This window comes from Alosa pseudoharengus, unplaced genomic scaffold (genome assembly GCF_046254945.1).
Source record: "Alosa pseudoharengus isolate Yale_2024_CS ecotype anadromous, Long Island Sound unplaced genomic scaffold, YU_APseudo_1.1 YU_APseudo_1.1_scf_19, whole genome shotgun sequence".
NCBI classification, from domain to species: domain Eukaryota; kingdom Metazoa; phylum Chordata; class Actinopteri; order Clupeiformes; family Clupeidae; genus Alosa; species Alosa pseudoharengus.
This window is the reverse complement of record NW_027468657.1, coordinates 35,252,952-35,266,833: the sequence shown is the minus strand read 5'-3', so window position 1 is coordinate 35,266,833 and position 13,882 is coordinate 35,252,952. Positions and strand designations below refer to the sequence as shown.

The window sequence follows — 13,882 nt, the reverse complement described above, 5'->3', positions numbered from 1 at the left end:
ATTGATTAATAGATTGATACATCGATTATAGGGAACTGAAAGACAATATTTAGTGACTCATCGTTCCTCTGTTAAATAACATTTATTGACCTGGACAGAAAAAAGTTTAGGCTAGGCCTATGAGTGAGTTTGATTATACAACTAATTCTGTGTCATGATCGCCTAGTTTGAGAATCAATTTTACTTTTGTTCCCTCATTTGGTCGAAAAGTAACACGTGAATCGAAAGTTAGCTACATTTAAAATGATGTGAAACTAACATTTGGAGTAGACCTATGTTTGAAGAAACAAAAGTTAAAATGCCCAATTTGTTGACCAATGTAGTCTAAGGTTATCGTTGTAGCTTATAGGCTAGACAAATTCAGAGTAGGCCTAGGCCTAAACGTGTAGCCTACTTAAGTTTTTTTTAGAGTAGCCTAGGCTACATGGCCGAGGCTTTAGAGGAGCATTGGCCTAGGCAACACTTTGACCAGATGGCAGACAAAACTAACTTTGCACTCAACTCACTCATTTCAAAAGCTTTGCTTTGGTGAAGTTGTGGGCATATTCAACTGCATTTGAACTGTTGCTCTAAACGAAAACTTCGTTACATAGGCTACACAGCCGGTTTCAGGTCAATATTTCAGTTATCTGTCTGAATGGTGATGTTTTTTTCATGGGTTATTATTTCTTCTGATACATTTGTGAGTTTATTTTAAAGCAAGAGGAGGCCTACCGCCCAACTCCGTCTGACCCGATATCCTGCATCTCATTAGGCATAGCTATAGGGTCCAAGGTGAGGGCGATATTTCTGTAGCCTATGAGCATATGCATTTTTATTTGTATTTATTTCTTTATTTACAATTGTATTACAATATTATAATGGAAATATAAGATAACTCAGGTTATCATGAGAAGTTTCAGCATATGAGCTTATAGCCATTGCAAACAAAAGCATTTCATCGGCTAAATATTTTATACACGAAATAGACACAAAATAAGCATATCAGAAATATACAGGGAAGTTGTGTCAAATGTTTTAGATTAAGATGTCAGGACAGTTGTTTAAACACAAATTGAGTTTCCTAAAACCTTTAGTAGATGAATGCAGCACCTGTCAAAATTGCAATGGATATAGAATCAACCAACACAACAATACCATCAATCCATTTAATTTCAAACAAGAGATAAAGCAACTCACTTTTGTCGGGGTATAGATGATCTTTTATGAGGCTTATCTACACAACATTCTCAACAAAAAAAGATAACACAGATACAGTCACGTTACAAAGTTAGCACACCCATCTTAAAGTTGACTAAAAAGAGGAATACAATATCATCTTTTGGAAATGTATCTTAATGCCTTAAATACAAAACTGAGGGAGAATCCAACCTTTAAGGACACCAATTTTCTTTGTGAATGAATAATGTATCGTAAATAAATACATGTGCTTCCTTAAAATACAGGGGGCATATAGGCTAAGTAAACACACCCCTATGTTAAATTCCCATAGAGGGAAGGCAGATTTTTATTTTTAAAGGCCAGTTATTTCATGGATCCAGGCTACTATGCATCCTGATAAAGTTCCTTGGTGTTTGGAATTAAAATAGCCCCACATCATCACATACCCTTCACCATACCTAGAGATTGGCATGGGGTACTTTCCATAAGATAATCTCTCAATGCAAATCAAACCAGCTATTAGGCTAACTGAAATAAAAACATGCCAATCTCTAGGTATAGTGAAGGGTATGTGATGTGGGGCTATTTTAATTCCAGTAGGCCTAAAAAAAATAAAACAAGCTTACCGATTCCTTTACTCAGAATTGGAAGGATTCTGAATAATCTAAAGCAGAATTTTTCTCTTTTCAAAGTATGGCAGTAGCTAAAAACTGTTTTGAGTTGCAAAAAAACAACAACCTGCATATTATTGTATAACAAAATGATAAGGGTAAGAACAGTGTGCTCCAATGTATCAGAGGTAAAAGGTCAAAAGATAAGACAACAGCATAGCTGCTGATGACATCTTAGGAAAATAATTAATGAATGATCAATAAATTAGCATAGTAATGTACATGTATTAATTAGTACATTTATTCAATTTTGGCAGTGTATAAAATACTTGGCAATATCTAAAAAAAAACATCCCAGAAACAAACAGGAACGCTCAAATATGTTTCATTGACAGCTCCATACATCTATAACATTATGACAGTACTATGCATATGAACAATGAGTTCAAGACAATCTCATTTCCATTACCTGTGTCATATTATGTTATGTGACCAACCACAACCCCCAAATATTTCTCACTAAATTAAATAGCTCCTCATCTCATATACAAAGACTTTTTAATGTTACACAAAGGAGAAATTTGAATATGAAACTGAAAAAAGCCAAATTGTGTCCACAGGTCATGCACATTTGGAGTGTTATTGACAGTGTAAAAGCTGTTGTGTTTGTCCATGTTTTAATTGAGCGCATAGTTGAATTGGTTGGAAAACTTTTCATGCTTCCTTTTGTCCATTTTATTCATAACATCAGTGACCCGCCTCATGGAGCTCCTGAAAAACAGAAAAACAGGTGACTCCAATAATCTGTGATGATTTAATCCTCCCTTTTGTTGGTGTCCGTCAAAACTTCACAACAGTTCTATATAGAATACAGACCTAATTTTGGTTCAGAATGTAAAGGGGCATAAGCCACACTGTAATGTAACACTCAAACCCAGTGGTAAACATTAGTTAGTTAGTTCATTGTGCTCAGGGGGGAATTCTGGTCAAAATCACTGTACATCAACGTCATGACACATGATGTAAAATACAGAACATCACACAGACAGACAGTTCACATCAGCAGGCAGCAGTCTCATGTGAGACTAACATATACTACTTTAATAAAATATAAAGTAGTGCATAAAATAAGGACATCACACAATAATGTGACAGGACTCAAATAATAGTAGGAGAATTTTGAGGAGGATTCCATTTACAGACTTACTTGTTAAAAACTTTCTTCTCAAGCCTGGAGCGTGCGGTATTGGCACTCTGTTTCAGGTCTGTCAGGCTAGGGTATTTCCTCTTTTTCCCTTTCCCTTTAGAGCCCTTCTTCCCCTTGCCAAATGTTTTAGAGGAGCCAAGATCTTCTCCAGTGGCTGCCTCGATCTCTCTCATCAACTCGGGATCTCGCCAATCTAAAAAGGACAAGATTAACATATTTTGATTGGATAGAATAGAAATGTTTGCAACTGTTTAGTCTTTCCTAAAGGTCACAAGACTGAAGTGTCACTACATTTTTATTTCTCATTAAACAAAGCCAGGGGAAATCATACCAGAAGTTATTAGTCTCCAACCATGAATTCCTCTTAATCGCTAATCATTCTGGATTGTGACCAGATAGTTTAAGCTTTAAATAAAAAGGAACTAATTTTAGTTACGCATTAATTTGGTGCAAGTGCTTAAACCCTTGTATAGTGATAGTAATGTGAAAGGCTTAAATAATGTGTCCGGGAACCTTATCACACTTAAGCTCCACTATTTGAAGGTTTCATTTGAAGTGTGTGGAATGAAAGTGAGGTTCCTCAGGGTTTTAGCACAACTCTTATTGGCATGGGCTGTCTGAAAAGCCCCTGCAGCCCTGTCTCTTTATCTGTCAACAGCTCCGGGTGTCTCCTCCAGCTGTGGAGGAAAGCCTTCTATGCACACACACACACACACACACACACACACACACACACAGCATAACATTTTTGTGGAGGAGCAAACACACCCAGACACACAACAAAAGCCACTGAAATCCTGTCCCTTAGATCAGTGCTTCTGTTAAGGGTCATCGACTGGAGTGACTTTCCAGGTGAAGGAGGTCAAGTAATTTACTCACACTGAGGAGGGACCACTAATACTTGAATTGGAGTGCCCCCTTTTTTCTTCATCATAATATTCTCAGGTGACTTTGGTAGGTTATGGTATTGGTATCAGGCATAATGATTGGTATTGTGCCATCCCTAACCAATACCACAAACTTGATACGAAACTGATTTTTTCCCCTCTTTTAAAACAACTGAGATGTTAAGAAAACATTTGTCTGAATACATTTTGGAAAGGACTCCAATATTGCTGACAAATTATGCTTCAGATATAATAGCATGTTTCTGGTTTATTATTCAGTCTTTTCAGTGCCACTGTCAAGATGCAAAAAAATCCCCAAATAAGCAGGTAACAAAAGAATAACATAAAAAGAAAATAACTATATACATAAAAAGAGTGGCATCGTAATCAACATGCAATAGAAAAGCTCCACTACTGTACTGTGCAGTTTCAAGGCACTTTGGGGGCCCCAGGCAAAAGGGACCTGGTAGGCCCTTCAGCACACAGTTAAGAACAAAATTATTCATACCCCTGGCAAATATTGATTTAATGTTGACTTTCTCTTGATCAATGTTTGTTCTGACTGAAAAAGGCACTGCCACATGGCCACATTGTAATGTAAGACAATGTGGTAGGAACATGGAATTAAAAAAAAGAAAAGGGAAAAAAAAGCATTTTCATTTTTTTACATTTTTTTATGAAAAATGGCTTGTCCAAAATTTTTCATATCCTTTTTAAATAATTTCATTAACAATGCTCAAAATATAATTACACTTCTGTGGTAGTGTGGTGAATGTCCCTACAGACAAACCAAAGTATTGTAAACTTTGAAAGTGTACAGAGAGGTTATAACTAGACGTGTTTCTGGAGGAAAGGAATCTTCTGACTTTGTGCAGTGTAGTGTCAAATCTGTGGGTGCGTTCATTGCTAATGCAAACAACGGTCTTGCTCAAAACTCCACCAATTAACATAATTTTGCTCTCAACCGAAAGTTTGAACTTGGTATCTATCGTAAATAGAACATAAGTTGTTTTTACTCCGTAGTGTTCCTTTAAAGCGTCCTGTGTAAGAATTTCTCCCATCTAGTGGTTAGGAGTTATATTGCAACCAACCTCTCAAGCGCTGCCTCGTTTAGAACTATGGTAGCCGTCGCACATCAAAAACTGGCACTAGTTCCGGACTCCTAGGCGCGTCAAAACATAAACTTTTCTCTGAATAAGCAATACTATTTTATTGCCATTGCTTGTCTGTGATGCCAATGAAACACTCTTTCGGATACAAAATAAATAGTTTCATTTTGCCTGTTAACTGAGCTAGCTAGCTATCTAGCTAACGTTAGCACAGTAAACGGAAAGTGAATGGGAACGGCTATGTTCGCTAGCTAGGAGTGCCCACGGGGACCCAGGTTAGAATCCGACTTGCGGTCATTTCCCGATCCCACCCCATCTCTCTCTCCCACTTGCTTCCTGTCACTCTCCACTGTCCTGTCCAAATAAAAGCAAAAAAGCCCAAAAAATATACTTAAAAAAAAAAAACTAAAAAAAAACTTGTATATTGACAGTGACAGATCACGAACAAAGTTATTTTTCTCTTTATTTATTTAGTTGGAAAATACAATTTCAATGTCGTTGGAAAATACAATTTCAATGTCGAAATGTACAAATGGGTTTGTAACTTACATTGCTAAAAGTAGGGAAATGCAGATGAATCCAAGCTAATGTTTTTCTATGCATGCAGATGCCAAAGACTGAGCTGTATTTCACATATGTCCCTTGCTGGCATGGAGACTTGCCCCTGCGCTATGTAGATGTAAATGAGGATTTCTAAGCCAATAGGTATGCTTCGAATTGGTGGTGGTGGTAATTAAACATGAATGGGGCCACATTTATGAATGGGAAATGCTGATTTTGTTGACAAACAACTGAAAACGTTACACAGGGGACCTTTAATAATGTAAATAAGTAAATATTTAAATATCCTAACTTATTACGTTAAGTAGGCGACACTGACTTTGCACTTTGAAAGCATTCAGCATTTGCTTGCTTTGCCTGCCCCGTTGCTACAGCTCTGGTACTGTGGAGACAACTAACCTGTACGCCTACCCAGCCTCTCTGCCCCTCTTGTTCCAACCAATAAACAGAAATATGAAGTGATCCATAGTCATTTAATATATTTTAATACACATCATTTGCAATTACATGTAGATAACTTCATCTAATAAAAACATGATATATTTTGTTATTTACATTGGTCCATTGGTACATGAGCTCAACCTTGAGCCTATATATATTCATGGGTCACTATACTTCAGCTGGACCCCAAATGACAGCTGTAACGAGGAGGTGTGAGTGAGGCACAGAAGATAAGGTGTAGCATGTTTGCCAGACTCCAGACTCAAGACTCAACTGGAAAGTTCAGACCCTTTCAAGTTTTCCACATTTTGTTATGTTTCAGACTCATCTTAAAATGGATTCAATTCATTTTTTTTCTCCTCAATCTACACACAATACAATGAATGAGATCCAGAGTTCCTTTGAGAAGATGAGAGAAGCATAAAGAAGGACAACCATCATTGCAGCACTCCACCAATCAGGCCTTTATGGTGGCCAGTTATGCAAGCCAATTCCAGGAGTTTCCCAAAAAGCACCTGAAAGACTCTCAGACCATGAGAAGTAAAATCATCTGGTCTGATGAAATAAAGACTGAACTATTTGGTCACAATTCCCAATGGCGTGTGTGGAAGAAACCAGGATGGTTGATGGTAGATGGTTGTCCTTCTTTCCGCTTCTCTCATCTTCTCAAAAGAACTCTGGATCTCATTCATAGTGACCATTGGGTCCTCTGACCAAGGCCCTTCGTCCCGGATTACTCAGTTGATCTGCTGAGCAACCAGATCTAGCAAGACTTGTTGGTTGTTCCAAAATGTTCCATTTGAGAACGATGGAGGCTACCGTGCTCTTGGGCACTTTCAGTGCTGCAGAAATGTTCTTGCATCCTTCCCCAGATCTGTGTCTTCACACAACCCTGTCTCGCAGGTCTACGGAAAATTATCTCGACCCTCGTGGCTTGGTTTTCACTCTGACATATACCATCAACTGTGAGACCTTATAAAGAAATGTGTGCCTCTCCTACTAATGTCCAGTGAATTCATTTAGGCACAGGTGGACACCGATCAAGTTGTAGAAGCATCTCAAGGACCATTGATAGAATTAGGAAGCACCAGAGCTCAATTGCAAGCATCATAACAAAGGACAGGGCTCTACAGTGCACCCATTTCACTCGCACATGCGAGTAAAAATAATTGCGTGCGAGTGCAAAAAAATATTTAGGCGCACTGGTGCGAATGACTTCTAGCCAAGTCAATGTTTGTCTACAAAATACACCGCAACATCGCGAAACATTACTGGTGCGAACCATAGAATCACGTCGCCAATATAGCATAAAAACTACACTTCCTATCAACGTTAGCAGTTTTCGCGTTGTGACTCGCTAGTTGCTTCTATCAAATTCAAGGATGCGCATAAAAAGCGGAAAGTTAGACTAGCCAGCCAAGATGCAAAGTAGACTAGAACTAATTTCTTCAATCCACCGGATATATGAGGAACAGGATGAGATTCTGAGAATGCAGTGAGAGAAGGAAAAGGTAACATGCCTTTTAGACCAGTTGATGTATTGGCCGCAATATGCAAAATATAGCTGTAGCAAACAGGCACAAAAGTAGCCTCCCATAATCAGTCTCCTGTTTTCTTCAAAGGGAGAACGCTACAGACAACTCTAGGCTTCCATGCCCGCTTGTTTGTTTTACACTGAATACAAGCTGAAGTGCAAAACGAAAGTATGCATAGGCCTACCATTTGCCAACTGCCCCCATCAATGCAGATATTTCAAATAAATATAAATATCATTGATTGCACTATGTTGGGTTTTGTGGAAGAGAAAATTCACGGTTTTAGTATTAGTATTGGGCAGTATGCAGTCAGATAGGTCACCATGGGCATATTTGGATTAGCTACAGGTGGATTCACAAATAAATACATTTGCTTAGGGACCTACATTTGGCAGGATAGCCTACTTCATATACAGGCTATATGCAAATATGGCAATCCATTACCGTATTTTCCGGACTATAAGTTGCACCTGAGTATAAGTCGCACCAGTGAAAAAATGTGTCATGAAGAGGAAAAAAACATATATATAAATATATATATATGTTGCACCTGAGTCGCAGGACCAGCCAAACTATGAAACAAAAGTGCGACTTATAGTCCGGAAAATACAGTATATTATTTTACATTAACAAAATGTAGAAAAATAGAACGGACTAAAAATAAAGCAGGCAATGAAAATCTTGTTTCCTGTAAATGTTGTCAGTCATTCTTATCTTCGCAATTGGTTTACCGGCTTGTTTAACTGTTGGCTGCAGTGTAAAGTTACATTATGTGTAAGTTAAGTACAGAACTGACTGTGGCCCCAGATTTTTGTCTGTGCTCCTAAATTTTTTAACTTAGGCGCACAAGTGCTCCTGGAAAAATGTTAGTGTAGAGCCCTGAAGGATCTGAATACTTATGTAAATGGAATATTTCAGTCTTTTATTTTTTATAAATGTACGAAACACTCCAAACACCTGCCTTTTTGTGGAGTTCTGGTGCATTGTGTGTAGATTGATGAGAAAAAAAATGAACTGAATGAACTGAGTCTGAAACATAACAAATGGTGTTATTTCAGTTAGCCTATTAGCTGGAGCTCAATGAGCATCAAACCAGCTAATAGGCTAACTGAAATAACACCATGCCAATCTCTATGTGATGATGTGGGGCTATATTAATTCCAAAGGCCAAGGGAACTTTATCAGGATGCATAGTATCCTGGATCCATGAAATAAAAAACTGGCCTTTAAAAATGAAAATCTGCCTGCCTCTATGGGAATTTAACATAGGGGTTCATATACTTATGCCTATGTCGAAAGTGTGCCGTGGCACAAAAAAGGTTGAAAAACACTGCATTAGAATATGTGGATGCAATTCGGGATGTCATTAGTTAAAATAAATGATTTTGGTAAGCACTACACGAACTACAAGCAAACATGACATGAGCTAACAAGGACATCTCCAGATGTAAAGGTTTGCCAATGGGTTGCATAGCTAACTCAAATGTCAGTAAACCTAAAGTATGGGGTTGATTAAGAGGGTCTTGGTAGTGTATAGGTCTAATTGAGTGCTCTCACTCTATTGTCACTTTAAGACATTCGTGAGGGAACCCTTGCAATTTTAACACAGTTAAAAGACTGCTGATTTTCTCCTTGGGACAAGCACTTTTGAGTCTTGAAAAACACTTTTTCCATTTGCATCGGGTGTCAGAGTTCAGTGTCAGAGTCAATAAAATGAGCCCTGCATGAGTAACCTAGTCGAAATTGACAAGCAGCTGTAACTAAGCATGCTAAACTCGATATCCAGTATTCTAATGTTAGCTTTGAGATACGGCTTGATTGCATAACTTAACTTAGTTTAGTCTTCTCAATGCACTATGTTGTGATAAGACCTTAGCAGAGTTAACTTGAATGCAGCAGTTTTAACATATTAGCACAGCATTGTCACAATGCTAAGCGGATTTAAAGGGCAAAGAAATTAAACAAATCAAACTAACAGTCCTCAGGACTGACAACTCGAAGCATAGCGACTAGTGAGATGGAGAAGATAATTTTGAAGAGGCACCGCCATCTCATATCCCCTATGAGGAAACATTTTGGATTTTAGTACGATGACAAGTGTAAAACGATTGTAACTAAACATAGTATATAGTCTAGTGTTGTCACAATAGCAAAATTATTGTTTCGATACCAAGTCAAGAATTTCAATACTTTTTCAATACTTTTTGGGGGGCCCCACCACCTTGACGTCATCAGTAATATTGAATTGAATTACTGCAAAAGAACACGGTCATTCTAAAATGTATCGATACTAATACAATTAGTATTGTGACATTTTTAATTTCAGGGTATTGCGATACTTTTGTAGTATCGGTGCACCATGCAACACTAATGTAAGCATTACTGCACTACCAATTGATTGGAAGCTTCTAATGTCTCATATGTTGCTATCACAAAGTCGTATTCATTGCAAGTGCAGCAGATAGAATCCACTTAAAAACCATACTTAAGAAAACATACCAATTTCTCGCTACTGCTTTCCAACAACAATTTCTGACAAAAAATAAATCAAAGAAACGATTCTGCCAAGGCCAAATGTCTCACAGAGTTAGCGAAAGTGAAACCACATATGTCAGATTCTCCTTTCAAAGGAGTGTCAAGAGTAAAAACAACCTAGGGTCTATTTATGGATGATAAGTTCAAACTTTCGTTTGAGAGCAAAATATATCAATTAGTGGCTTTTTTTACATTAACAACGAAATATCTTATAGTACAAGCGCAAGGGCTTGGAGCCATGTCAAAACAAATGCTATTTTTAAAACAATGGAAATCAAAGTATTATAAACTTTATAAAGTGTATAGAGAGGTTATAATAAGGACTGTTTATGGCATCAGTGCATTACCTTAAAGGGACAGTGTGGAACATTTTCAGTTGTTTGTTAGCTATATTAACATTTCCCATTCATAAATGTGGCCTCATTCATGTTTAATTACCACCACCACCAATTCGAAGCATACCTATGGGCTTAGAAATCAGCATTTACATATACATAGCGTTTATAAACGCTCCATCTACGGGCGCCATGTTAAAATAACGGTGGCCAGCTAGGGACATTTGTCAAATACAGCGCCGTCTTTGGCATGCAAAGAAAAACTTGAATTCATCTGCTGAACTTCCCTACATTCAGCGATTATGAACCCATTTTCTACAACCTACATGTCTTCCTAACATTCCGACATTGGCATTGCATTTTCCAACGAAACAAATAAAGAGAAAAAATAACTTTGTTCGTGATCTGTCACTGTCTCAGCAAAGCTCTTGTGTACAGCCACCTGTTCAAAGGCTCTACCCAGAGACAGTTGATAAACTAACATACCATAGTTGTGCTAGAACTAGCAGACTACCACAACGTTGCTGAATGTATGTTATTTCAGGTTAGTTTGGAACAATGTACAAGTTTTAACCAAAGTCCTTAGCTGCTACCTAGCCAGCGAACATCACTAACCATTCCCATTCACTTTCCGTTTATTGTGCTAACGTTAGCTAACTAGCTCGGTTAACAGTCAAAATTAAATGATTTATTCCATGTCCGAAAGTGTGTTTCATTGGCATCACACACAAGCAATGAAAAAAGAGAAAAGTTTATGTTTTGACACACCTATTTAGGAGTCCGGACCTAGGGCCATCATCTAGGTAGATTCGCAACAAGATGAGTTGCAACTAGATATGGTAATGTTAAATGCTTTGCGATGGCTTGCAACAGCTGGCAATGACGTGCACCATTTAATTTACACCACTGCAACTCCTTCTGCGACAGTTTAGTATCGACGCGGACGCGGATCTTTGGTGTGAATTGGGTGTTACTGTAATGTTTTTTGATGTTGATGATGACGGTTACCGTAGTTCTATTAGGTTGCAATATAATCCCTAAACACTAGATGGGAGAAGATCTTACACATGGGTCTTTAACTTGTCCTCCAGTCGCCGCCATCTTGACTTGTTGCCACTGACTTGTGCAGACTTTACCTTAAGATGGCGGTGACCGGTTTAAGGTAACGCACCCTTTGTAGTATGTACAGTGACCTCATATTTCATTGTTCATGCAACAGATTATGTTGGGTCAGGTGTTTTATTTGGTGGATGTGTGCAATCATTTTGAATTATACTTTTCCATCTGAAATGATTTGCATGTACAGTGGTGGCCAGAAGTATTGTAACAAAAGTAGTGAAATTCAATATTTTAATGGCATTCTTAATTTTCTAAAATACTCATAGGTAATAAGAATATGTTATTTTATGCAATGGAATTGCTATACAACAATTAATATTACTACTATCGCGGATTACGGATGGGTTGGGTCAAAATCGCTAGATAGCAGCGTTGTAAATATCCATGTGCAGGACTGCATGTGATAGGCTATGTATTAGGCTAAAATGTCCACATTATTTTCACCTCTCTGTCTCAAACGAACATGGACAGGGTACAGGATCTGTCCCGTCAAACTACGGTCAATTATTTGTATTATCTACCTACCAAACTTTAATACTTTGCATCTCTTCAAATTCAACAAGGTTTTACAATACTCTGTAGATTCATTAAATTTTGTTTAGCGTGTAAATATAGACTTACATAATATTGTGCTAATAAATTACTATTTATGAGTAAATGACAATAAACTTGAAACTTGAAACATGACAACCAAGTTTGAAACATAAGGACATATGTACTGCTGATACATTTGAAAATCGGGATTCCTAAAATGTGTTCTCTTACCAGGTTGCTCTTCTTGAAGCTTTCTCCTCTCCTTTTCAAGACGTTCTGAATCCTCTGGGTTAGTTGGCCTTCCTAAATCATCTCGTGGAATAATTCTTCCATGGAAAGGACACTGGGAAATACAATAAATACATTTTAGAGACGTTTCCAGACAAAATTAAAAGATTACTTTAAAAAGTCCCAGGCAGAGGAGTTCTGCAGACCTTTCTCTATGACTATGACAAATAATACTAATAATACTTGTAGAAAGATTACTTTAACACGATCCTGACGTTCACAAAGACCACCATTAGGCATAAGAGCTTTGCACTTATGCAGCACTGGTTGGAAGCGACCAGCAAATGTGATGTAACGCGACTTCATCTGGGCAGAAAGCTCTTCATTCACCACTTCTTCCTCTCTTTCATTGGGTACCCAGAACTGATGTTGTGAGGAGTACCTGAGAAATGAATTTAAGTGAAACATGGAGAGGTTAGGAGGAGGTGAACTAGTACTTGAAAGCTACTCAATGTCTTACAAACACAAAACATTAGGCTACCAACCCTTACAGCTCGGTCACACGCTTCAAAGCTTGCCGGTGGGTTTTCTCGGCAGTTCAGAGGTGTGTATGCATTGAAGCAAGATTAACAGGTCAACAACCAGTCACCATTGTTAGCCGGCTTGCTAACTTGCTAATGTTAGATAGTTCGCTCACACATCATTTTAGATGTGTTTTGGGGTTAAAATAAGAGCTTTTTCAGAGTGTACAGTGTCTATTTCTTGCTAACTTTTACAAAATCCAAGCATACAAAAGCCAAAGAAATTACATTTATCTGCTAATACGGATGAGAGCCGTCTTTGCTCATTACCAAAACATTGTCTGGCGCTTGTGTTGCTGCTTGAATAGGTTTGAACTTTGAAAATTTGTCAACTTTTGACGGCAATGCAAGGCTTCATTCTCACAATTTAGTTCGGCAACACATGACGTTGGCCCATGTAAAGTGAATGAGAAGCGTCTCCATCAACGCTTTCAACTGAGGCGTGTGATCGAGCCGTTATGGTGGCTGTTTTGTTGTGTTATATGTATGAAGTTTAATTTAAGTGTAGTCAATATATCCTTTTTCATGCATGGTTTCTGTTTACATAAAATCATACTTGATAATCTTCCCAGCAGTAGGTTGCTCCTTCCCCCAATAGTAGAGGTCTATACCAAACGGTACAACAGGGACTTTCTTTTCTTCTCCGACTTCAGTAGTCTCTTCGGGTGACACACTGCTGCCTGATGCGCCACAACTATCAGAGAGAGGATAACTCAGATGACATATCAAGTAAAAAATATTTAAGAAAAAAAAGAGGATCTGGCATTTGGCAGACAAATTTGAGTTTTTTGAGCCACTGACGCACCCTTGGGAAATTACTAACTTTAACAGACTTATACTCATTGTCCGGAGGTGCTGCTGGTGTCTATCGAAAGGGGAGGTTTTTTTTAGATGGGTTTATAGATCCATGAAGTAGAACTAACGTTATTGCCATATTAAAAACATGTACATTTTTACCACGACCGGAATGTGTCAATACTGTGTGTGTGAATGTGTCACGAAAATATAATAGCAGGGAAAAACTCAAATCATCATTTT

The 13,882-nt window shown here is 37.9% G+C and overlaps 1 protein-coding gene across 5 annotated transcripts in view; it reads right to left on the bottom strand.

The window, feature by feature from the left end:
• Positions 1-1,134: 1,134 nt before the first annotated feature.
• Positions 1,135-13,882, bottom strand: part of uvssa (UV-stimulated scaffold protein A) — a 48,371-nt gene continuing 35,623 nt past the window's right edge. For all 5 annotated transcript variants that reach the window (XM_076292613.1, XM_076292614.1, XM_076292615.1 and 2 more), the window contains exons 10-14: positions 13,401-13,538; positions 12,522-12,705; positions 12,267-12,378; positions 2,980-3,172; positions 1,135-2,543 (exon numbers count right to left, since the gene is read on the bottom strand). In XM_076292613.1, coding sequence (XP_076148728.1) covers positions 2,450-2,543; positions 2,980-3,172; positions 12,267-12,378; positions 12,522-12,705; positions 13,401-13,538 — 721 coding nt within the window. In that variant the 3' untranslated portion in view covers positions 1,135-2,449. The remainder of the gene's footprint in view (positions 2,544-2,979; positions 3,173-12,266; positions 12,379-12,521; positions 12,706-13,400; positions 13,539-13,882) is intronic.